This window comes from Corvus moneduloides, chromosome 1 (assembly GCF_009650955.1).
Source record: "Corvus moneduloides isolate bCorMon1 chromosome 1, bCorMon1.pri, whole genome shotgun sequence".
NCBI lineage: Eukaryota > Metazoa > Chordata > Aves > Passeriformes > Corvidae > Corvus > Corvus moneduloides.
In genome coordinates, this window is record NC_045476.1 from 83,234,469 (window position 1) to 83,261,431 (window position 26,963).

The following is a 26,963-nucleotide window of genomic DNA, read 5'->3' on the forward strand; positions in this document are numbered from 1 at the left end:
TAGGTACATTAACTTTTAGAGTGTTGAGATTGAAGTCTCAAGTGCCTGAAGTTAAACAGTAAAACTTCAGTACCTACAATTAGGACACACTGATGAAAACAATATTAATTTTAAAACAGAGCAATCTTAGAGGTATAGTCATCTCTAAACAGAGGAGGAGGAGGTTTTGTCCCATACTTCAAACCTCCTTCCTCCCCATATTGTCCATCATATTTATTGTTTGCCACAGCCCTGCCTTGAATCTCTCTTAAGAGGTTAAAACTGAATTACAAAAGGCAAGAATACTACTGAAATCAATTTTGTGTCAGCGAAGAGTTCACTCACTCAAAAGCTCAGTTCAAGATGTCTTGAATGTGTTTGCCAGTTAGCCAACTATGCATGCAGGAAAAGGCGTTAGTGAAATTTTTTAATGCAGTAGTCCAATTTAAGTAGAAGACTCAACTTCTTTTTGTTTCTCTACCAGCAGTGGTCTTATTCCACCTATCATAGATAAATGTATGTCTTTCAGGCTCAGTCGATAATATTGTTTCATTGTTTCTGAAAACACATATTTCCATTGATCAGGAGTGCTTATACAGAAGAAACTGAGAAGGAAAAAAATGAAAAAAAGAGTAACATTGCATGAGAGTCAGGAAGCTGTCTTAAAAAACAGGCATATACCCTTGCGAATGATGAAATGAAATATAAAAGTGAAAAATTTTCCAGAAAGATAGGCAGTACAAATTTGAACTTCCTCAGGCAAAAAAAAGCATCTGAACTGAGAACTCCTACAGCATATCTGAGTGTCTTCCACTCCTAATGCAACCCTGGAAACAAAAGCTTTCTTGCTCTTGCCTGTTTACCATGCTCAAAACTGAAATGCTTTTCATGTATTGGTATGCTTTACGTCAATTCAAAATCACACTTTTGCTTCAGGTTTTTTGTTTCTTTCAAAAGCCACACTTTCATTTTATAACAAACCAACCAACCAAAAAGAATATTGGGTATTTGCACAGCCACAGGTTGCAAGATGCCTCCTTCTATCGCAAAATAACTTCTATCATAAAATATTGTTTGAAATAAGCAATATTTTGTAATTCTTTCAGCTCTTGAGATTGTTATTTGACTGCTTCTTGACTGTAGTGCATAATTCTTTTAAAGATATGAATTTAAGGAATTTGAAGAATAGGATATGCTGCTTTATGTCTTACTTTGGGATTGTCTGGGATTGTCTGGTGTTCTGCCTAATGCTACATTTCCAAATTATATATATATTATTATGTCCTGACCAATGACGTAACAGAAGACATCTCTATTACCATCAAACTACAGAGCACCAAAAATCACTGCACATTAAACTGTCTTAGAACAGTATCTACCACTGTGAGTGTGAAGGTTCCTGTTTTCATTCTATCATGGAGAACCTAAGAGATAGTAAAATACTTTGTTGAACAACAGTCTGGTATTGAATTAAGAACGGGACCAGATCTCTGTGCTACCATCTTCTGTTTCAGTCTTTCCTCATGCTGAGAAAAACTCTCTATGCAGTATCTTGAAATTGAGTTGTGCTTAGTAAGGCAGAAAAAAAATGAAAAGCATGTTTCTGTGACCTTTTGGCAAAGAACATCTTCGCAGTTATGCCTGGGAAGTGTATTCCTCCGGTGAAACACTGACATTTTCTTTGGCTCACTGGACTTTTCCTAACAAAACTGGATGTAAGTCCCTACTCTGGCAGTACACAGTCCAGAAATTTGCCTGCTGAGAAGGATGCTTGATGTTTTGTTCACTAAGACTGTATTATCAAAGCATTATATTGATCCAAATTAGGAAGGCAATACAAAATTTGATTTACTGTTCAGATCAACCAAAAAATCAGACTGTCACACTAGAAGTTTTTAATATTATTTTATGAAAAAAATATCAGAAACTAATGCAAACACATGAAAAGGAGGGAGTTGTCACACTAATATACGATATATGAGAAAGGAGAGTCATGCTCACAGCTAGTTTTAAGTGTGTATATTTAAAATTCCCATATGTGTAAAATGACCTTGTGGTTTGAATTTCTTCTCTCTCCCAATCACTAAAATGTTCTCTTTTCCGTGCTATGAAATTGGCCAAATATGTGTAGTTGTATTGCTGTAGCATTTTCCATCTTCATTAAAACTTTATAGATTTTTGCAAATTAAGTTGCAACTGTGCCTGATGTGAAATAATAATGATACTTATGTAATGCTGTAGTATCTAAAGGATCTGAAAATAATATGATGTCATACTAGGCAGTAGCATGATGCAATAGAAACAGAGCTGTGTGATGGAACAGTGCATGATCAGAACTTGGCATCCAGAGTATTTGAAACCCTCATGGTTTCAAATAAGCTCTCAACTACCTTTTAACAGTAGCATTTCATCAAGTGCACGCCTACCTTCCATCTTAGCTTTACCCAAAATAATCCAGTTTTCACACTGAAAGAGTGTACTGAGGGCAAGGGAAAGATCTGCTTCAACAGTGCACTCCTGAACCAAATTAAAACAGTTCTATCATAGCCACAAGAGCAAGGACACAGTATCTCTCTGAAGGGAGGGAAGTCTGTTTATGCAGTGCATGTCATCACAAAGCTGGGGTCAGAAGGGATCTCAGATTCGCTTAACGTATTTCTGTGAGGATCACCACACATATGTCATTCCTAACGGATGTCTGATCTGCTCTCAAGAGCTTCCAAAGATAGTGACACTACAATTCCTCTAGTAAAAGAACAAAGTGGAATTAATTATGTGCTTATCATTATTGTGAGGGCACTAGTAACATTAATGCCTGCCTGGTTTTCTGTTGCCAGTTTTCTCCCACTCTCTTTCAAGAGCTTCTGCTGCAAGGATGATTCAGTTGCATGTTCAAAGTCCACCAACTGCTGTGAATTATTAAGGTAATCTGAAGTTGACCTCAGTTTGTACCTTTATAAGTCACTGGGTCATTCCTACAACAGGGACAGGATTTCTGAGTGGGAACACAAAGCTCAGAAGAGGAGAAGATTCACCATAGTCAGCCCTGTGCAAGCTGTTGCTGTTCATCCATCACAAACCTCTGACCCCCTTCAGTTCCTTGCACTGTTCCTGTAGAAAGGGAAATTAGTTCATTAGCTTTGTTTTAGGAATAAATTGCACAGTTATTGTGGTGAAAGGTAAGAGGTATTTGGAAACCGTATGTTTCATGGTGTAAATCGGTCACTGGTAGGAATCAGGACTTACACAGGGGCATGCTATCCTGAGTGTTCTCAGATGCTGGATTTCTTTCCCCTTTTTTTCTGAAATACCATTTGTGACGGACAATGTGCCTGATGTCACTTAAAGTATCAATCCCTCTTTTGTCATTTTTCTTATTTTCAAGTGAGTTTGCATGACGGGAACCTCTTGTCAAGCCTGAGGATATCCATGTTGTTTCTTGTTCTGAAGCCCCTATTGTCATACCCCTATTGTGAGTATGTGGGGTTGCTGTCTCCTCTCACCACAGAATGTTAGTGTAGTTGGATATTGATGTAGAGAGCTGTGTAGAATAGTACTGACATTATGAATTAAGTCATTGAATGGATCAGATTACATTTTAAATTTTAATGCAAATATATAGAGTAAAATTCTATGGATTCTTCAGTACTTTGATCTACAAGTAGCAGGAAAATCTTCAAAGCAATATTCTGATTAAATAATTAAGGTCAGCAATTTTCACAGACAGTCTCATTGCATACTAGGTTGTGTAGAAGTCACTTATGTACTCTGAAGTTCTTTTTGCATGATATCATGACTCTGCCTAATCCAAATTTGTCCATGGGACATTTGTAGATTTTGAGTAGGAAAAAAGAGGTAAATACAAAACAAAAAATATGAAGGAAAAAATGTTCATGAAGACTGCTCTGTATCCTTCTTGAGAGATTTAACCATTTTAACCATCAAGACACTTTAAGTAGGTACAAAGGGATGTGATACAGGCAATGCAAACTTTAGAAGTGCTCAGTCATCAACATCTCCAAATGTCTTTTCCATGAAATGTTACCACATAAGTGTGTAATTTGGCTACCAATAGTAAAATCAGTTACCAATAGTAACTTGATTCTAAGTGCATGACTCTAAATATAACTGGGAAAAAGACCTTGATAAACTTCTTTCTTTCATTCAAAGCTTAAAAGATTTTTTTTCACTAAATTCTGGCGTAGAAATTAACTTTGCTTAGCTAAAGGTACTTGGGTGAACATAGAATTAAATTATTTCCAAACAGGTCCAATATCTGGTAAAAAATAGTGAAACAACCTAGCCTCCATATAGCATTAGAACTTCTACTGAGATTCAAAAGCAGGTCCCTCTAGCTAACATTCACTAAGAATGGCATTTATTTCACACTAATTTTTTTCTTGTATCCTCTGTAAAGCTAGAGTTTTCTTATTACTACATTCTGAAAAACTCATTTGACATTTGAAGAATTGATGTGCGAAACTCTGGCTCATGAAAACTTCAAACAGTAAAATAGAAGCAACACTGTGACTTGCTTTCTCCTGAGTTCGTTATGTGATGGCCACCATTTTTGACATACCTTCTGTTATTCCAGGGGCAAGGGGGCTAGGGGGCTGTCAGGAGAAGTGTCAAAATTTCAAGTTTTTTGCCACACCTTAAGAATCTCCAGGAGCTCTTCCGTGAGAAAAGTGAATGCTAAAAAATTCTTTTCCTAGTACTCTTTCCTCTGGCATGAGAAGGATCTATGTTGTTGAAAGGGCACGCAGCTGATGTTAACAAATCCTGTACAGGTAAATATCATGACAACCATCAGGTTGCATCAGCTTGGAATCAGTTCCAGTGTGTCACTTTCCTTGCTCAAATTGAACTTAGTCTTTTTTTTGAACATTTGTGTCTGAAAAATATTTTGATCACACTGAAACAACTTTCCAGATTAATAAATGAATAGCAACTCTTCGTGCTGTTATTCTAAGGATGACTCATTTTTCCTCAAGCCTTTAAGATTTCAGTGCATTGAATAGGGCTAAAATTAATTATTTTGTAGGGCTAAAATTTATTATTTTGTATTTCCCAGGACACATCCAATTTCCTACAGCATTTTTGGAAAAGTTGTCTGGTTCAGACATAGCATTTGATATCATAAAGGTCCTTCTAATACAACTTCAACCACCTCCCTGCAAAACATAAACTAAGGCAGAAAAAGCATGTTTTTATCAGCACAGAAACGTCTTCAGTAGGAGATTTGCCAGCACAGCTATCATGATTGGAGGGTGTACTGGTTATTTTTATCTCACCTATCCTAGCCATGAAGGTATGGTGGCAAGCTTAAGTCCCTGTTGAGTCATAGTCTGAAAACTAATCAAGTTGTCAAGATGATAAAAGCAGAAGTCAAAGCTAAACGTTTCTATATGCTAAATTCCATATATATGAGAGGAAATTCTGTCATATTGGTAAGAGGAAAACAATCCTGAAAACAGCAAGCAAATATCACTCTTCAGAAGTATATTTCTCAGATAGATATTAAGCTTAGTATTTGTTAATTGGCTCCTCTGCTATTCTCCTTATGCATCATTTCCAGCTGTTACTTTACCAGGCCACTCCTTTATGTGCATATTGGGTATAGACTATTAGCTGCTATTTCAAGCTCCTCATTTTCTTCAAAAGTGTAACCTTTGTAAACATTATCACAGCCTTGAGACTGTGTAAGCAGCTGAATCTCTTTATAAATAAATGAATAGACTAAATTAATAAAAATAAATAAATTAAATAAATATTCAGTGAATAACAGGCATTATTAGCTTAGCCAGATTGAGAGGCTTAACTCTGGCTGACCCCAACAGATGATGGTCCCAAAAAAAAAAAAAAAGAAAAGGAAAAGAAAATAATTGCTTTGCTGATTTCTAAGCTAAATAATTAGCTAAAACCCCCACAGCAGTAGGTTTCCCCTATTTACCCTCATCATCCATGAGGGAGACAGGGATGACCAGCAGGAAAAAGAAAAGCCAGCTTCCATGCTCCCTGGATTGTTGCCAGTGTAACTCAAATGTTATTCTAGACATACTAGAAATACGCTTGATTATGCACTAAATGCTGAGAATTGCGACAGCTGCTTTTAGCTACCAGCACAGCAAAACTATTAGCAAAAGGCTGCCATCCTTCATCAATTACAAAAGGAAATGGCAGTATTGCTTTTGTGGCTATGGCTGTTTCTGACAGCTGAGAGAAATATATATGTTCAGGGCGATGTCTGGAATGCAAAACAGAAGAAAAGTGTGCTTCCCTGATTGTGTCTAGTATTCAAGATATTGATGGAGCCAGCAAGCTCGTGTTATTATGAGGACTGCACAGCCATGAATACATAAATTGGAAACTGACTTTTCCAAGTGAAATATGCCTTTCTCACATTACTTTTGTGGGAGTCAGCGTCCAGAGTATATATTCAAAACTTATTGGTAATTTTTCTATAAAAGATAAGCCCCAAAAGGGCAGTGTCAGCATCTCTCTTTACAAATGCACGTCTTCCCAATACTGGAGTTTTGCTAAAACTACTAGTGGAGGCCAGGGGAATATTTATTGAGACACAGAATCTCCTGATCTGAATTGCAATGTAGTGCTGCAGTGAGCCATAAATTCACTTTTTTTTTCTTCAACTTAAGAAAAACCCGAAACCCACAACTATGAAATGTGTTGATTAGGTTTTTATTTGAATTCTGATAAGAAGATGGATGCTGTTTGGGTTGCCATGGTGCTATTTTTGGAATTGTTTAGAAAGAATTTTGTCCAATGTAGTTAGTTTCTATGCCAGCAGCTGTGCTCTTCCTTCCCCCTGCCCAATAAAAAAATATTTTCACAATCATTTAATTTCTTTCAAAAGTACTAAATGATACATGTGGAAGGGGAGACGTTGTGCAGCAAGATGATGAGAGTTCTTCTGACTCTACAAGAAAATCCTGTCTTAACTCACCACGAAGTAGATTAAACTACCTCGGTAGTCCATTACAAAAAGTAATTCCATGAAAATTCACATACAGTGTCACATGCTCATTTCTTACTAACAAAAGGGAGGATAAAGGTGAACAAGAAAAACAGCAAAGTCAGAGCCCTAAGTTTCAAAACAGAAGACTTGAGGAAGGAATCTGCTTTACAGGAAGCCCTTGGGAGCATCCAAAGGAGTGGTATCTTTGTTATTGTAGAAATTCAAAATTTGGCAGGAGGGCTGAGTCACCTGCTCTGGCTGAACCTCTGATCTCTGCGCAGCGGAGAGAGGCTCCAGCCAGAGCCCATGGAACACTTGAACTCCTGCTATCATTTCAGCATCCCTTCCTTTCAATTAACCCTTAAAACTTACTGCTCCCACCCATCCTTCTCTTGCCTCTTCAAAGCCTCAAAGCGTGCCACCCTCACTTTCTGTATAAGACAATGCACTGCTACCACTTAAGTGAATTTTGGTATTTGTAACCAAACTTAATGGCATTTGCAGGCATATTGAAAGCTGATCTTAATGCGAAAAGATGATATATCACCATCTCCTTTCTAGTTTGTCTTTGCAATTCAATTTGCTCTGCATTATTTTTTTCAGGAATTGCATCTAAATAAGACTGCTCTATTATTCTCATAGCCTTCAATCATATAATTTTCCTCTACAATGAAATAACCATTTTATCTAGTCCCAGTTGAGTTTTGTGTGTTCTTTGTCATGCTCTTCAGCATGACAACATCTTCATCTTCAACAAACTAAACGTAAAAAATTCACATTTCCCGCTTGATTACTTTGAAAGACAACAATAGCTGCACAGAGAGCAAGAAACCCACCTCAGCTACACTTTGGTGAAGGTAAAATTTGTTTCCAGGTTGAAATAGTACAAAGCGTCAAAATTCTAGTCTTTTATAAGGAAAAAAAAATCAGGAAAGAAAATCAATGAATTAAATATTCTGTTTTGAAATTTGGGAGGGTTTAAACCTTAAAATAATTTTTTAAACAAATTTTGACTAGTCTTTCAAAAGAAATTTGAAAATCTCGAACTGGGTATTAGAATATTTTGAAATGTCTTTCTAGTACTCTTTGGATGAGAAGAGATTTCATCAGTATTGTTGTTCTTTCAAAGATTGTTTTTATTTTGGCAAAGTATCATTTTTACCAATGAGAGACTGCCAGAAAAAAAAAAAAGGTAATTGTTTTAGAAGTCTAGTCAATATTTCATAAAGATTTCTGTTATGGTATAAACTCAGATGTTCTACAGTTCCTTCTAGTTATTCTGATATAAACTACAAGGCTTTTATTAGTGCTATTTCTGTCAGTTTCACCAACAAGTTACAGATCTTGGGCTCCATTCTATTTTCACTTATTGATGAATCTCCTTAGATTTAGCCAGAGTAAAATTCAGGTGAGGATGCTTGCTGTGATTTACAGTATGTTAGTCTTCAATACCACCTGTATTGTTTCAAAGAAAACACAATCTTTAAAATTCCATACCATTTCTGGAACTGTGTGAATGGTTTAACACTTTTTTTTCTCTTTCCAAAACATAAATAACTAAAGCACATCATTTAATTTTTCTGCATTTTATAATGCCTTACATCAAATATGTGTTGCTTGCACATAAAAATTTTAAAATATATTTAAATGTTAACTATCATATATTAAAAAAAGAAATATTTTATCTTTTTTTGTTCATTACTCCATGTAGTAATGTAAGTATATATTTTAATTAAAATGTCATTAACTGTAGTTAATGTGATCCCTCATCACTACCTTTGTGCATTAAAGATTTACAGCTGTAATGCCCTGCATTATTGTCTGGAAAAAAATAATTAGATTTTAGAGTATACTTTTAAAAATACATTGGTTTCTTGCTTTGCAATAAAATAGAAAGCTTGTTAGATACAGTGAGAAATGCTTGATAATACTGAAAGGATGAGAAACCAATTTCAGAAAACCCATTTAGAACATTAGGTATGCATTTAAATAAGCAAATGACTGGAGGCATATTAAAAAAAAAAAAAAAAAAAACAAAAAAACCAACACTCCATACCAATCATAAAAATATAAGCTTTACATATTATCTGCTTGTTGAAAAAGAACTGACAGATGAGTTAATACAGTTGAAAATGCTGTCAATGTGAAATGGATTATTTTTCATATTCAGTGCCTGCTACTTCTCAGGCTAAAATATGACTTTGTATGTCTCCCTTAATAAAACTCACCTTTTAAATCAAAATTTCTTCCTCCTTTCATGTAATAAGGTTGGACTATCTGGAGCATGTACCTAGGAATATCGACACTAGCAATCTGTATGTGCAGCAATCATCAAGCACCTCGGTCAGTGACAGAATTTTCAGGCAGTTTGATGGCCACTGTCTGCCTCCTTCATGTTGCAGCATCACATTTTTGAGTGAGGAGTTATAGATATGGATTCAGCTGTAGTGTTTCTTTTCATTCATTCACTTATTATTTGCTAATATTTTCTTTCTTTCAGAAGTTGATTTTAATGAAACTTGCCCTCAGCTTAAGAACATGATCAGCCCATTAACTGTAAAAAATGATTGATAATCAAATAACTCTCATATTTCTGTGTTTTCTTCAGGAGATAGAAAGAATATTGGAATATCTTGGAATACCTTTTCATTCTCTATTGATCAATAAACCATAACAGGAGAAGTCTGATGCTGCCATCATGCAGCCAGTATTTTTACAATGTTAGTACCAAATCCTCCAGGACCACTGTCAGTCCTCATGTGATGAGAATACAGGGGCTGGGCACTGAAAAAATTATCCTCCAAACAGTTAACCTTCACTTACTTTCATGCCTAAGTCATAGGACCTTTCATGTGGAACATCTCTCAGTGAGGCACTTCCAGAACTAAACTTCAACAAGTCCATTAAGGTTCATTTCAGATGGTGAACATTCTTTAAAACTTGCCAATTTTCATTGCAGAAAAGTAGCAGTCTTAAAGCTCTTACAGTATTCCATGGATATTCTTGAAAAAGTCAATGACCTCCAAATATACCATGTTTCTTAAAACAGGAATGGTGGAGATAACCCACACCACTCTGCTGTTTCTCATGTAGGCAACCTTCACTCCCAATCAGCACTGCAAATTCCAAAATTAAATTGCACAGAAGATCATAGGAAACAATTCTCCAAAGCTGATGGGAAAGCCTAACAATGTGGGAGTTTGTTTTGCTGAAGATTATAGTCTGAAAACTATTTTAATTATGGGGCAGTGAGGAAATGCAAGTAAATGGATTAGCAACCAGCAGGAGGAACAAGATATTTTTGCAGACTGTTGCCATTTACAGTGAGTTTTCTGCTTTCATGTGCGTTTCTTTTGCTCTATTGGTCCCTTTTAAGTTGGAATGTAAAGGAAACTGCACTAGGTCTGGTCTACAGTTATGGCTGAAAACAGTGATAAGGAGTACTTCCTCCACAGTACTTCCATTCCTTACTGAGCTGTATTGGAGAAGCAAGGGTACTCAAGTCTGGATTTTGAAGACAACTGCCTGAACTAAACACTTAATTTCATTCTATAATGGGAGTATGAATTCCACCTTTAGGAGACTGCAGTGCAGCTTTTTAATGTACCAAGAGCTTGGTTCAGTTGATCTTACCGAAGATTCAGGAGTTGATTGACCAAAAACTCATTTTAAAGGCTGATCCCATTTTTTATTTTCATGGTTGTCTACTTTTTCACAAAGTTATGTGGTATAATTCTTTTCCAAAATTTAATACTGAGTTTTCCCAAACTTCCATCCTGTAAGTGTTATATAAAATGTTTGCAAAAATAATGCATGCATCATAAACTATTTATGAGTGTCTTCTGATGGTGGATTCCTTTTCCTTTCTTCCCCATTATGCCTCAGTTATTACCTAGATGATTGTTAGCATGGAGATGAAGAATTAACTCGTTTGTTCTCACCTTTTTTCCAGTGGAACAAGAATTGCAACAGAGCAACTGGAGTACTGTGTCTGAAATATCCCTGATCACTGCTCTATGCCAAAAAAGTGATTACCTGTGTTTCTTTGCAGGAGCATACGTGCTTCAAGTAAAGGCGACAGATGCTGATGATCCCACTTATGGAAACAGTGCTAGAGTGGTTTACAGCGTTCTTCAGGGACAACCATATTTCTCCATTGATCCCAAGACAGGTAAATAGCTTACCAGCAGCAATGGAAGATTTGAGCTTTGTTTTTTTGATTCATGTAGGCAGTATCAATGAATAAATATGGACATGGTTGATATGGCCAAAATCCAGGAGTGCAATTTTCCACATTATTCAGTTTTGAGTATTGACTAGCTTTTTATGAATTACAGTGTGTGGTAGAAACAGAAGAAACATGCTCATCCAATCACTTCTGGAATATCTAAAATATGTCTGCATTGAATGATTATTGTTTCAATGCTTTACCATTTCTCTGTAGATAAAGCTTTATCTGTTACATGCATCCTATTTTTTTTTTTTTTTTTTCTGATGATTGAGTTTTGTAACTTGGGTCTTCTCTGCATTTTTACTTGCTGAACTTACAGTCAGAAATTCTCCAGCAATTACTGTTTTGCTATATAGAGCTAATTTGAGACTGGGAATCATCTCCTTCCCTCCTCTTTTCCTGGGGCATCCTACCTTTGTCTGGGGTTACTGGCTGTGTGAGCAGAAAATGATAATATGTTTAAAGAGACTGAAATATTTGGGAGGTTGGTAGACCTATTAATTGGGTATCTTGTCCTATATTTCTAAATGTCATTCTTGATTCTATATTTAGTAATTCAGTTAAGGAAGGGATAACCTACACGGTGAATGACATACATTGTGGCATCCTGAGTGAGTTACACAGAAAGCTGTCCATATGCCCCTTTCAGCAAAGAGTTTCGCCTTCCAGTGAAGCTGTACTTGACTGTCAGACTCAGGGCCTTTAGCCCTGATGGTGGAGCCTTGTAAGGCTGTTAGCACACCATCTCCAGTGGACACATCCCTTTGTTCCATGCTCCATTTAGCAGGAGATGATACTGCAATTTGCAGCGAGCAATTTTACTTTTCAAACTGAAATGGCACTTCTTCAGGTGTCTGGGGGAAAAAAGTAGTTGCCTTTATACTTACTTTTTCTTTTCAGTTTTGTAAAGAATGGGTATGAATTCAATGGCAAAAAAAAAAAACTTTACTGGAGCCAAAATTGGACTTTTAGTACAAGTTTCACAAGAAAAAAAAGTAGTTAGTAGTGCTTAGAAGAAGAACTATTTTTCCCATGGCACTTTGAACGGCTGTGCCATATGTTGTCATATGTTACTCAGTAGTGAGTCAACCATAGGTGGTGGCCTGCACCCTACTATCCCTGGAATATCATGCAAACCTGGCTATTGCTTTTAATGAATTACTCATGTGCTAAAAGAATGGACACAGCTATAGAGGAAGATTGATGGAACAGTAGCCCAGCGTAGTTTAAAATCCTGTACCAGAAAGAAAGTGTATAGATTCATGCTTCTATAAGCAGCAATAACATGCTGTAACCTGTCTTAACGTTAGAAAACTCACTTTATGAGAGTTACTCGTGGGTCTAACACTGACTGTAGAGGTAAACAGTATGTGAATAACAGTGCATAGAATGGTGCTTAATGATTTGCTCTAAAATTCAAAAGTCCAGGGCAATACTACAGATTTGCTCTTTCCAATTTTTTATTTTATAACTGAGCAGTTTATACAGTAGTTTTTCACTGTAGAGTTTAACTGCCAGAAATCCGCCCTTGGTGCTTTTGACAGGAAAGAGGAAGAAAGCCACTTTAGTACAATGACAAACTCAGAACTGCCAGCAGATGAATAAGCATTTTTTGTGTTGTTCTTGGCTTGTTTTGCCATCTCTTGCATTCCAGTAACAATTTTGAGACATAATCTTGTAGTTATTTAAAGAACCTAAGAACATCCGTACTAAGTTTCTGCCCTGTATCATGTTTCCAAAAGTAATGGCCTCCTTAGCTCTAGTGAAGGATGAAGAGCAAGTGTTTAGTGATGCACACCTGGAATACTCCTCTAGTCTTCAAAGAACTTGTCCTTACAAAGTTCCTGGGTGACTACCATTGTCAAAATAACTAGAAGTCTGAAAGTATTTCTCCTCCACTTTTCCACTTCACAGTGGATTTTACTTGTCCAGGAGTACAGTATCAGCATACCCACTCACTAGAAATTTCACAGCAAATGTTTATTTGGTTAAGAACCAGTTCCTCTTGCTCTTTTTTTGAAAGAGGGGCATCTCTTAGCTTGTTTCATACATTAGACATTGCATAAGACAGTAAACAGTTAATTTCTATTTATAATCTCCCTGAATTGACTCTTTTCTAGATTAAAGATTTCTTTAAACAGATCCTATTCCATAACAATAATCATCCTTCTCGTCAGGGTGAGAAAGTGCACCTAGTATTCAGGAAGGCAGCTGATATGGATGTATACAGCTGCTTAATAGCACTTCTGTTCTCTATTCCTTTCCAAACAGTTCCAAACGTTGTTTGTTTCTTTAGCTTCTACCTCACAGATGTTGATATGCTTGTGGAATTTTCTGTTTCTACCTCAAGATGTCATTGCAAAGTAGTAACAGTGAAAACACTGACCATAATTTTATGTGTGAAATAAGGATTGTGTTTGTCAAGCACTCGACTTTACACATACTCCTTTCTCAAATCACTCCTAATAGGTATTACACATTTACTCTGATATGAAACTAGGACACCTAGATAGTTTTTAACCTCTATGTGTCTGGATGTCATAGCTGCCCCTTTTACTCCTTGTCTTTACTGACCCTCTAATCTTTTTCCATCTTCTTGCTGGAGATAAGCAAACCATGTGGAAGTGGGAGATTTAAAATAAAGTACCTTCTGGTGAGCAACTGTTTGACTGGCACGTTCTAAGGCCTCAAATCTTATATGTGGGGGGTACTTTTAAATGCTATAAAATTGCTCTTCTGATTTGAATGGGAGGGGGTTTTTTTTAAACGAGAACTTATCTTAGAACAAATTACCTCTCATATTTTTCCTATATATATTCTCTTTTCTTATGAAAATATCCTTTTCCACCATTAAAATGTCCATTCCACTCAATTTTTTTGATATGTTTATGAGGTCAATATTCTTATTTATGGCTAGATGTTTCCAGATTTTGTTAGACTCAGTATTCTAGTCCATCTTCTGACTTCAGTTATATTATTGAAATCCAAATTGGTACTAGCAGGAGTATTTATTCAGGAGGTTTTTTCTTGGAATCTGGGTTTTTTTCTTCTACAAAAGTGAGTGATCTCCTGATGAATTATGGGTCAATAACTTTGGAAAGCAAATCTTCTGGCCATACATATTCTTTTCAGTTTTCAGTTTTCAGTACGGAGACCATACTTTTCTGCACATTTGATATTGATGCCATCTGAAAAGACAAAAAAGAAAATCAAAGTTATCCAGTTCTGCAGTTGAACAATTCTTACTGTAAAATCTTAAGGTAGAAGGATTTACAAGAACTCAGAACACCATTACATGCACATAAGGCCTCTACATTCTAATAACCCTTTGATTTAAATTTAGTTGTTCTTTGTGATGCTGAAGTTGAAATACCAACATTTGTAGCCTTTTGCTTCCCATGGATTTTTACCTATACTTTATTCTTCTATTTTGCTGATAAGGTAACCCTAATTCACATTTGTCCTGTCTGTACGAACTGATTTTGGAAGTAATATTTCTCGGTGTTTCATCTAAGCCTTTAAAATAGAGTAGGCAGAAAAAGGAAAATTGCCCATGAATTGCCAGACATGAAAATTATTCTCACTCTTTTTTTTTTTCCTGAAGATAAAGGGTTTTTTTCCAGAAAAATATATAGAATGACCTTACACTTTCAGACAGGAATAAACAGTGGGTGATTTGGAACTTTACTGCTAGATTGATAGCCCATTCTTCATTTTCTGAAAAACCCCTGGAACATTTCTGAGAAAGCCACTTAGTTGTACCCAGAACACCTATATCAACCAGATAAACTGCATTTTCTCCTCACAACCTGCTGTGTACCCATGCTCAGTTTTTCTGTAATAGTTTTGGACTTCAGCAAAGCTTTTGATATTGTCTCTCACAGGATCCTTCTGGACACAATGTCCAGCACACAGCTGGATAAACACCACTTCATGATGGGTGAGCAGCTGGCTCACAGGTCAGGCACAAAGGCTAATAGTGAATGGGGTGACATCAGACTAGTGGGGTTCTGCAGGGCTCCATCCTCAACAGTGTTCTTCAACATCTTCATAAATTACTTGGATGAAGTAGTGCAAGGAATACAGCATAAGATTTCTGATGACACTCAGTGGGGAGGAGCTGTCAACTCCCTTGAGGGCAGGGAGGCCCTGCAGATTTTTGACAAAAGAGAGAGCTGGGTAATCACCAAACATATGAAGCTTAACAAGTATCAGATTCTGCAGTTGGAATGGGACAACCCTGGTTGTGTAGAGACTGGGGAATGAGGGGCTGGAAAGCAGCTCTGTGGAAAGGCACCTGGGGGTCCTGGTTGAGGGAAAGTTGAACATGAGTCAGCAGTGCCCTGGCAGCCAGGAGGGCCAACACTGTCCTGGGGGGCATCAGGCACAGCATCGCCAGCTGGGCAAGGGAGGGGATTGTCCCGCTCTGCTCTGCACTGGGGCGGCCTCACCTCGAGTGCTAGGGCAGTTTTGGGTGCCATGATTTAAAAAAGACATTAAACTATTAGAGAGCATCCAAAGAAAGGCCACCAAGATGGTGAAGGGTTGGGAGGGAAAGCTGCATGAAGAGCAGCTGAGGTCACTTGGTCTGTTCAGCCTGGAGGAGACTGAGGGGAGACCTCATTGTGGTCTTCAACATCCTCATGAGGGGAAGAGGAGGGGCAGGGATCGATCTCCTCTCTGTGGTGACCAGTGACAGGACCCGAGGAAATGGCATGAAGCTGAGTCAGGGGAGGTTTAGGTTGGATACCAGAGAATGGTTTTTCACCCAGAGGGTAGATGGGCAATAGAACATGCTCCCCAGGGAAGTGGTCACAGCTCCAGTGTGACAGAGTTCAAGAAGCATTTAGAGAAACACTCTCAGGAACATGGTGTGACTATGCGTCCTGCACAGAGCCAGAAGCTGCACCTGATGATCCTGATGGGTGGCTTCCAACTCAGCATATTCTATGATTCTGCAATTCTATGTTATTTCATTTTGTTAGTATAACACAGGAGGTCTTTCATTTGCACACGTCTTTTCTGCTTAAATGAAAATACCAAGGATGCTGTAAAAGACTGTGGAACATATAGTTTCCACAATGCCAAATTAAGCAGTAATTAAGACTAGGAGATTCAAAAGGAAACCTAGTAAAGTTTATCGTCTTTGCACAAATATTTTTTTTATGAATATCACATGAATATGAACAATTTTTTTGCAGTTTTGTAATTCAAATTTTAGTTTGGAGCAAACGGCATGCAGTATGGTATTTGCCATCCTTACGCAGGAAAATGGTGATTCCTATTAATGTTGTCATTATAATCATGTTACAAGTGGAGAGAAAGGAAATTGTTATAGATTTCAATTAATGGGAATTTTTAATAGGTTAAAGAAATAGCAGATTTAGGTCAAAGTCATTTCTAGATTCTGAAAAAGTATTATAACCTAATGGCTCCTATTCTGACTTGTTAAGACAGCAGTGGTTAGTTGCTATAAAGATAAGAATGGTCCTTAAAGTTTGCTTCTTGCCATTCCAGACCCATTTTAACACCAAGTAAAAAACCTGTTTTTAACATCAAATTGTTTAATACTAGAAAATAATACTTTATAAACCAATAATAACAAGGAAAAATCATACTTCCAGTTGGTTTCTTTTTCAATTTTGCATGTTACCTGCTCCAATGTGCACCTAGGCATTTTCTGATAACTGTTGTTTAACATATAGCATTTTGCAATGCTATTCACATCTGTAAAATTTTGACAAAGACATGTATTTTCTCCTACATATTTGATTTCAAGAAAAAGCCTTTAGTACACCAAACCTTAGGTTTATACAACTTCATCAGCTAATTTGTGTGTTCAATAGTACCTCTCCTTTTCTCTCCCCATCTTTTTCTCTCCAACTCTTCCTTTTATGCTATATATTCTTAACATATCAGAAGGGGGATTATGGCATATCTACTTAGATATCAGCTGTCCAAAATCATCAAAGACTAAAAGTCATTGTGGTAATGTCTTACTGTGATATTTAAATTACTTTTTTTTAAAGGAAATTCCTCAAATATTCACTGCATCGTTGTGCTATATCAAGAACACTTTTTCAAACAAAGGAAGTGTCTTCTAATAAAGACCTCCTTTTGTAGAAAGGAACACTGTCTTGTCCTACATTAACCTGAATTTATTGGCAAGTGAATGGTTGGAAACAATTGACAATGCAGGCTTTGCAATGCATTGCCACTTCTTCCTACATTTCCTCACTCTGTACAAGGCAGTGTTCCTCATCCCTGATGTGGCAAATCTATGATCACAACATTAATATCCCTAGTGAAAATGCATCATTCTCTTTCATCCTTTCATGTCCTGATTGAAAAGATAAAACACTCATTTTGAGTGGTTGAATACCTGACAAACACACTTTTGAAAAGCCTGAGTGATTTGCGTGTTTCTGTGTGACCTCCTCTCATCAACCATTTCAGAATTGTATTCCTGGATCAAGAGATCCAGTATTAAATTGTAAGAGTAGACAATCACAGCCCTTTGTTTATTTGCTCCTTCTCTTTCCCATTTCTTCTCATAGGTGTAATAAGAACAGCTTTGCCAAATATGGACAGAGAAGTGAAAGAACAATATCAAGTTCTAATCCAAGCCAAGGACATGGGAGGACAGCTGGGAGGACTAGCTGGTACCACCACTGTAAACATTACTCTCACGGATGTCAACGACAACCCACCCAGATTTCCTAAGAGTATGTAGTATTCCAAAGCACTGATTTCCAAATAAGCATGACTGAAAGTGTTAATTTGGAAAAGTCCTTTAGATAAGAAACTCAGATCCTGGAAAAAGAACAGTATATGATGAAAAAAATCAAATATCCTTTTTTTTTAAATAATATAAAGCTCAACTTGAAAGTATGAGTTGAATGTTTAAGAGGAAATATACCATTATTCCACAAGACCAGCCTGAGCCTAAGAGTTCATTTCATTTACACTATAAAAATTATCTGGGAAATACTATTTTGTCAAGGAAAACTGCATGAATCCCTTCAAATTACAAAAGGTTATAACCTGAGACTTCCAGGTACCAAAGGAAGAGCTAGCTCATGCTAAGCATTATTGTTATAATGTTCAGGAACAGATTTTTATGTGTCTTGGCCCAGAAGATTATATCTGTCCTTGAAAACACTTGCAGCCTCAAAACAGTGATCATGCACTGATAATTTATTATGTTTCACATCAATTAGTTTAAATGAGGCTTTTCAGAAATATGCTAATTTAAGGAGTTTCATAGTCTGCGTATGATTAAGAGGATTGTCACTTAAACTTGTCTCCATAAATTTACTGAAGTTTTGTATATTCCATACCTTCAAAATGCAGAAACTAATCAAGCAAAAATCTTGATAGCTATGCCAAAATAATTAGCTGCTAACATTCGTTAGTAAGGCAAATTCATATTATAATATATTGCATGAATCTGCAGTAAGATCACAGCATTTTTTACTTTGCATCTCTTTCCTTGCCCATGAATTGAAATCCCACTATACGTATTATGAATGCTCCATAGGTACCAAACCACATCTGCAACTGTGAAGTTTTCTCCTGCATAAAAATTCTTCTTTTACTCATTGTGTTTTTGCAGGCATGTAAGAAAGATCAGGTTATGAGAAGGATCCATCTGGTCCTTCCTTCTGTCTCTTACACTCACATCTAGATGGTATCCACAAAACAGGCCAAACAATACTTCATAAAACTTCTTTACTTTCTAATTATATTTACTTATAATGGTGCCTTTGTATTTAACAACCCTCAATGTATTTTTCTTGCAGCAAGTTCCCCCATTGCTTTGAAACAGGTAAAATTTCAGAGTCCACATCCTCTGTTAGAGGTACATAAACTAATCATATATCATACAACAAACAGCTTCCCCTCATTTGTTTTGAATCCATCCTTATATAATTGCCTGCATGTTAACCTCTTCAAAAATTCAGAAAGCACTGCAAAATATCAGCTTTATTTAGAGAAACTGTGTCGATTTCTCTTTGTTCAATATGGGAAATTCTCTCTGAGTTCAGTAAATCTGCTCCTACTGTTTTGCCTGTACATGTCAGTCATATCCATCTGTAGCTCCACTAGACTCCCTGGAGAACTTTTGGGGAAGAAAATCTGTGTTATATTATACCTCCAAGCCTTCTTGTGCCACGGTGGTTTGAAGCAAAATATTGCACATCATAATAGTTCCCTTATTTCATTCTTCAGGCTCTTGGGCATGTAACAGCTAATTCAAATGATTTGTTGCTGTTGTGTCTGTTTGTTCCACAACTGCTTCTATAGCTAATTTAACCTTCTCCTGAGTCCCCTATAAAGTTCTAGGATAGAAAAAAATTTCCATTTTTTCTACACTAACAACATAGAAAAAAATATACTAAGTTTTACATTCGTGATCTTATCTTCTCTGAGCACTTCTGTATCTCAGTTTTGGGCTGGCTTTATACAGTTCCTCTCAGGCTTTTGCCTCCAGATGTCTTAAAAGACAATTATTATCAGCTTGTTTGCAGAGATTTATTCAAACTCATTCTTTGTCTTCTTTATTGTGGTTTTATAGATAAAGCAGACTTTATGGTTCTTTCTATTGTCCTCCCTGAGACACAACTTCATTTTTTTGAAAGATGCCTTCTTGCTTTTATTAGCTATGCTGTTTGCTCTTACAGATTTGCCTTTTAATGGATATGTACATTTGCTGTGCATCTTCTAAATGATATCCCTAGACAGCACCCACACCACCCATAGTGATTTAACAGTCTCAGCTATCCCGTTCAGAATTTCTATAGTAATATGCCTCAGTTTTATTTATTTTCACTTTCTTGTTATTATTATTTATTTAACTGAATATAATCATCTTGTAATTCTGGCTTTTATTGCTCCTGCACAAATATTGCATTTAAACTAATTGTAGTTGCTGTAAAATTTAGAATAACTAGGGAACTTTTCCTGAGTAGCTAATGGTAATGCTGTTCTCTTTTTTAAGTCTTAGTTGACAGAAATTCCTTTAACAACTATCATTATTCCTCCACTGATAAAGTCTACTGTAACTTTCCTGTGTATTTGGCTCCTTGATACTATGCTGCTTGACTGATTTTCTTCTTTCCCACAGATATTGAACACAGGTATTATGCTGATATTCTTGTTTAGCATTAGGCATTAAAGTTACCAATACTAGTTCCCATTTTAACCTTTGGCTTTATATTATGGCTTTCTTTCTTTCTCCTCTTTACTGGTCCCTACTTTGATTCTGTATGAACTACCACTTCTGCATTTCCTACTGGGCTATCATCTCATTTTGTAGCACTCTCCAGTGAAGAATGCAGAGTTCTCATCACTGCACCCTTTGTCTGAACTGCATACCTTTGCAATTTTTTTTTTAATTGTGTGTTTTCCAGCACCTGAAAACTCTCCTGAACCTTTCACGAGGTATCACAATGGTCATAGAAAAGTTTTTAAACTTTCAGAAGCCTATTCTTCTTAAGGCCAAAATGAATTTTGCATTTTTCCTATTCTTTAACAAGTGCCCCAACATTCTAATATTGTGACTTACTTCTCCTCACCACTTTTTTTCAGCCAGGCATTTGAAGCTCTGTCTTTCAGTCTTTTTCTTCTGATTGTACATGGTGAGACTACTTCAGACTATGCTACTATGAATGTCCTTAACTTCAGGTTTCATTTGCTCGCCTAAATTTCAATCCTAAATCTTCTTTATTTTGTCAGACCTTACGTAGTATCTCCTTCAGTTTCACAAGTGCTGCCAAAGCCTTTGTGGCATCCTCCAAACCTGAAAAATAAGCAAATCATCCCAGAGGGCCTCTTTGTACCAGCATTCCTGCTGTCTTCATCCTCAGTGCTTGTTAATCTGTCCATCGTTCTAGTCTGCTCCTGCTTTTCAGCTGGAACCCCTGCTGTTGGAAGGGTATCAGGACTACAAGAGGAAATAATGTAACTGTCTGGAGACCAAAAAACTCAGTACATTGAAAAGCTTCATGTGCCCAGTGCTCATTCCCATTCTGCTTTTCAGTTGTATCTTTTACTCCCCTTGTTGTTAGGGGCCTTTTATTGTATGCCTTCATCTACTGTTGTGGTGCAAAAATGCACAAGTTTCACATAATATCAGATAGTTTTCGTGACACAGAGAAATCATGGCATATATCATCCTCTCTGAAGAAGACAGCCTCGAGGTCGTATTTAATGCATGAACTGCAGTTATGACATCTTTGCCCAAGTGTTGCTATGAAGGAGCAAAAAAATCACACACAAGAGACCAAGCTTGTCCTGTACTTTGCATGCTAGTAAGGTTGAAAACCTTTTCCTTCTATTATATCAAATGTCACAAAAGACAAATTACAGCAGTGACTCTCAACAAAACAGAAGAGAATAAGACTGGAAGTTTGTGTTGATATTGAAAATAACAAACACTTAACATGGCTTACAAGCTAAAATGTCAGTATGGGGGCTCCAGTGTGTTGGTCAGCCTTTTTTTTTTTTTTGCATGTGTTACAGGCAACAGTCTCGATCAATGGGGATTTACTTAGCGAGCCCGTTTGGTTAAGCAGTATGTGAGATGATGTGTAGTGTGCCTGAAATTCAGAGACACAAAGCTAATTACAGCTAAACAAAAGAACTAAGTGAGAAAAAGTAGAGTTTGAATTATATTTCTAACATAACAACTGTATTTTTCTTTTTTTTCCCCCTGAAAACGTTGCAATGATTAGGAATAATTACCTGCCAGGAAATGGAGTTTACCATTTGCTTGACTACCATAGCTGAAAGGAAAATTGTGAAGAATTTTAGTTTATGTGAAAAATAAGTCTTTAAAATCAGGTCTGCATAGGTGCCAAGTTCAGGCCTGACAAGAGATCAGGAACCCTTGAGTGTTGCTGGGATTGAGACCTCCAGTATCCTTTTACTCGTCATTGGTCAACAAAGCCAGGAAGTGCAGATGGAAAAAAAGGACTAAAGGTCCTTTAACACAAACTGCTCCAGGGTTAATGTTTTTGCATCACATAATCAGGACCACAGTTTTGCAAAGGGCTTGTGCCAAAGAAGCCATGATGTAGATTACCTAATCAAATAAGACAATATTAAATTTCACAGGATGAAGCTTAAATTTATTTTCTAAACTTAGTAAAGCTGAAAAAAACACCCAAGATTTCACAGCAGAAGTAGGAGAACATATATTATTAATATTTGGAAGAAGCTACATTGATAAATTATACATTACAAGCTTGCAAAAAAAAATCTAACACAGAACACCTTCATCTCATTGAGGGTCTTTTAAGGAGACAGGCAGGTTTGGATGAGTTATCAGCATCAGTGATGAAAAAACACTGACTATCCTGCTGAACAAGGAATTTTTTATTTAGAACCTGTGCTTTTGAATGTTCAGTGGGGAACTCCCACCTTGCATGTCTCCTAGTAATGAGGAGTGTAACAGAGAGGAAACCTCTAAACATATGTTTCTGTCAGAGTTGCCTGACCTGCAGGTATCTATTGGCCCACATTTCAGAAAACTGACACGTCAGAAAATGAATATTTTCTTTAAAAGTAGTAGGAAAAAGTTAATCTGAATTATTTTATTATTAAAAATTATTTCCAGAAGTGTTTTCTACCTTCCCTGGCTCTTCATTAGTACAGCTCCTTTCTGCATTGCTGTGCATGTTTCATTGTTAAAGATAGAACTTTTTTGTAAATATTAAAATAAATATTTCATACCAAAGTTTAATTTTTGCCAAAACCAGAGAAAAAAAGTAAGGCAAATAATGAAAAGGTAAGTACTTTTCCTGTCATAACAACATCGTTCAATCAATTGAACAAAAATTTGATATGACACAACATTGCCTTTGAAGAGTGGAAAAAAGCTGCATACATCTAGGTATACACCCTGGTCCAGAAGGGAACTGATGGCCTTTCTCTCTCAGCTACTTACTTACATGATAGCTGGCTAAGTAAAAAGATGGTTCAGCACATCCTTCCCGAAAGCTAATGGGCTAACCCTTAATTCATCAAGCAGTGGACCACTCTGAGCATGCTGCCAGGACAGCAGTGGCTTGTTTCCAATTATTAAAATAAGCTTCAAGAAAAAATGGATGGGCTATATTTACTTCAAATTTAAATGACAAAAACTGTATAATTAGTTGGTATAAATTATGCTTTATGGAATCAAACCAATTAAGCGAAGTGGTGGATTCATATTTCGTAAGTTTACTATGCTTCAGTTTCCCTGTCTCTTTTGTTCACTGCTGACAGAGTGAGTGTGAAAGCAATTTAGAGAAATAAACCCTTATATGCTGAGCAATAAAAGCACATGTGAATCATTTTGGTCAAAGGAATAGTATGTCTTTTTATTTTAATATGACATAAATATGCTTTTAGAGAATAAGGCCCTGACATAGAAGAAATGCAATTGAATTTTTAAATTTAGACAGTTTTTTATTCTGATATTAGCAAATAAAAGACCATTACAAGTGTCTTCTGAAGTTAACAGTAAGTTTGGGGCTTTTTTAAGGTGTGTATTTTTTAAGGTGACACTCCCTGAATTTGCTTTTTTTAACTCAAAAGAACTATTTGGATAAAGCTATGTTTTATCACATCATTTCCAGCTAACAGAAGTCAATTTTGTGAGAGAATGATTAAAAGCTCTTTCTAATAGAAGAGAAATTAATTAAGGTTTGAACCCAATACTTGAATTTTGTCTACTTGTGCATGTCTTAGCTTTTAAAAAATGCATCTCTGATGGTCAGAAACCATTGTCTCAGGGTTGCTTTGCAACCACATTTAAAATATTCAGACAGCAGTAGAGCAATGCCTAGACATCACAAGGGCCATTTTTTTTTTGCTGTCATTGGTCTTTCCAAAAGCATGTCAGTGAAATCCATCAAGATAGTTTGCATAAAAGACCATGGCAAATTTCCAGAAATGCTAACATATTTGGAAACATAAACACAACTATTCATCTTTCTGGTAGTGACCCTTTAAATAAAGCAAGGTTGAAGGATCGTTCCTACAACCTTGCACATCAGTTGATACTGTAGGATTTTGCGGGTAATTGGATTTGGATTTCACAAGTGGCCAGTACAGTGCATTCCACAGAACATACTAAATCCTCCATTGGAAACAGCAGAGGAAACAATAATCTTAGAGAGAAAATTTCACAAAATAGACAAAAAAGTTCACAAAATAGAGAATACAGAAACAAAAAAAAGAAAAAAAAATATTTCATTTATGCAATTTCAGGAATTTCAGAGTAAGTAAAAAAGACCTTTGTAAACACAAACTAGCCCTTTACTCTCTTAGTTATATGACCTTGGCATGGCACTTGAATGACCTATTAGCTGGATGACCTATTACATAGATATATTATATATTATGTATTACATATTACATATTAAGAATAGGATTTTCATATTATTAACCTTTAGATTGCATCTATTTTCAGTGATTGTTTATTGGTTTGCAGCTTATTTTAATAGGTGTTCTGTCAAATACTGCAATCTGTAGAAATATTTAAAAAGAAAGAACAACCAAGTGCTGAACCTGGAATGGCCTGCCTATATATTCTTGTGCATACACACTTTGTAGATTGAAAATTCTTATTATAGATATTTATTTATATGTTATTGGAAGTTTAGTACATCACAGAAATTGAACGTGCATTAATTGTCCTAGGTTTTACTACATTAAAGCTGGTCAGTTTTTAATTCAGTAAACTAAATGTGGCTGATTCTATTCAAGTGGCTTTGAACAAGACTAGCTCAGATTGTATTGCAAAATTGGTTCAGAAGCAGACTGCAAGCAAGAGGTCTTCTTGTCCATATGGGATAGAAAGGAAAATCTTTTAATCCATTGCTTTGGATGAGTGGCTTATGAGAGAGAAGTTCCTCAGATAATGGTATCTACTTTTAAAGATTTCAGAAGAATGCAACACAAATCCCACCCAGTAGTGTATTAGAAATCTACAGGAAAAGACTGTGTGATTGATAAATTATTCTGTTCATTAATCTAAAAAACTTAAATAATGAAAGCAGTGGTTTTATTTAAAAATAAGTGATGAAGATTTAGTGCCTCCTTACTTGGACAATTTGCTAGAAAACTTGCTCAGGATTTAGGTTCAGATCTGCCTAATTAAGCATTTTAACAAGTCTGCACAAGTTTCTGGGAAGTTATTCTACTCCCTGTAATTCAGATATGGAAGTATGGCTTCTCTCAGTATTTCTGTTAAAAGTTGTTGTGCTTTATATACAGCACTTGCATCTTCATTGGCTCTCAGAATGAAAATGAGTCCATCTTTCATTGATTAAAGAATTTGCCTGGCCGACAAGATGCCCTAATTCAGTTCCAGCAACTAATTACTGATTTTATACCAACTGGGAGATACCTGCACAGGACAGGTGGACAGATTCATTGCAGACTAACCTGCAGGCAGAGATTATTTGTGAGACTGAGACAGGGCTTGCTTTGAATCAGAAAAGAAAGGATGGTCAAATCCTGATTTTCTCCATCTTTGTTAATTTTCTAATGTCTATGCCATAAGACATAAAAGAAAAAAAGCACTAGGTCAGTTTTGTACACCAAGCTTATACTGTTTAATGTCAGAAAATCTTATCCAAGTCTGATTTTCATTTACCTGTGAGTTTTGGGCAAATTAAGACTGCATTTTTGAGTTGAACATATACTTTAGCCAACCATTTCAAACAGCAATGGAAGATGGGAATGCAGAGACTCCAGAAATGGGCTCATGCAATTGCAAGCCCATCATGAAAACAGCACCCCTGCAGAGGTCATTATAATTTTGGAGTGTAATACCTTTGACTTGCTACAGCTTCAACACCAGTAAAACTACAATCAGATCAGTACAATAATAAATACCAGCTGACCAGTATTTGCACAGGGCTCTTACAGGAATCAGAGAACCAAGGGTAGCTCCTCTTTATTCTGGGTTCCTTGCAAGTCTCACACCTCCGTACTATTTGCACTGTCTTGCCTCTCACCCTCCTTTGGCCTCTCTTTCTTCTTGATCCTGTATATCCTTTTTTTCAAAATGCACTCTTTTCTCTCTTATGGGAGACACAAATTTATCCTTGATCTCATATTCATCTTATAGCTAGAGAGTAGCCATCTCCTCCTTCAACTCCACAATTGTTTGTTTGTTTGTTTTTTTCCCAATGGTAGCACTGCTAAAAGAATTTATACTTTGCTGAGTCACTTCCAGCTCTGAGTTTATCCATATTTTTCTATACTGAAATCATGAGTCTTCACCATCCCAGATAAGCTCTTCACATCTTCATCTTACTTGTTTTGGCCACTATCCTGTCACACAGCTTAGTGACCCTTGCCTGCTGTTTCTGTTTCACTTGAGTTACACATTCGACAGTCATTAAAAAGCCTCTGTATTTTTCTTTTCCCACCACCATTTAATCAGTGCAATTATGGACATTTTTGCATAGACTAAAAGAATGTATACAATGGCTTATTACACTTCACTTTTAAAAGCAAAAGAAGGACATGTGAATATCTGAGAAAGTTCTTGAAGATTTATGTTTTAATTCTATAGTATTAATCTTAGAACAGTACAAGGCACAGTTTTGACGAACACCAAGTAAAGCTTTCTCAGAGAAATTCAGGGCATTTGGAGAAATTAGTACAGATCAAGAACTATTTTGTGCAGTCACTTTCCATGAAATTGACCTATTTTGGTGTGGCTAAAAGAACTCAATAACATGGAATTAGGCCGTTCTATATTGGCTGGCTTCTGTG

The 26,963-nt window shown here is 36.4% G+C and overlaps 1 protein-coding gene across 3 annotated transcripts in view; it reads left to right on the plus strand.

Moving 5' to 3' along the window:
* The window catches only part of LOC116447857 (cadherin-12), a 432,700-nt gene that overhangs the window by 343,842 nt on the left and 61,895 nt on the right, over positions 1-26,963 (plus strand). For all 3 annotated transcript variants that reach the window (XR_004241717.1, XM_032117539.1, XM_032117553.1), the window contains 2 exons: positions 11,007-11,126; positions 17,744-17,911. Coding sequence is in view for 2 of the 3 variants with exons in the window: in XM_032117539.1 (XP_031973430.1) it covers positions 11,007-11,126; positions 17,744-17,911 (288 nt within the window). In the remaining variant the exon portion in view is untranslated. The remainder of the gene's footprint in view (positions 1-11,006; positions 11,127-17,743; positions 17,912-26,963) is intronic.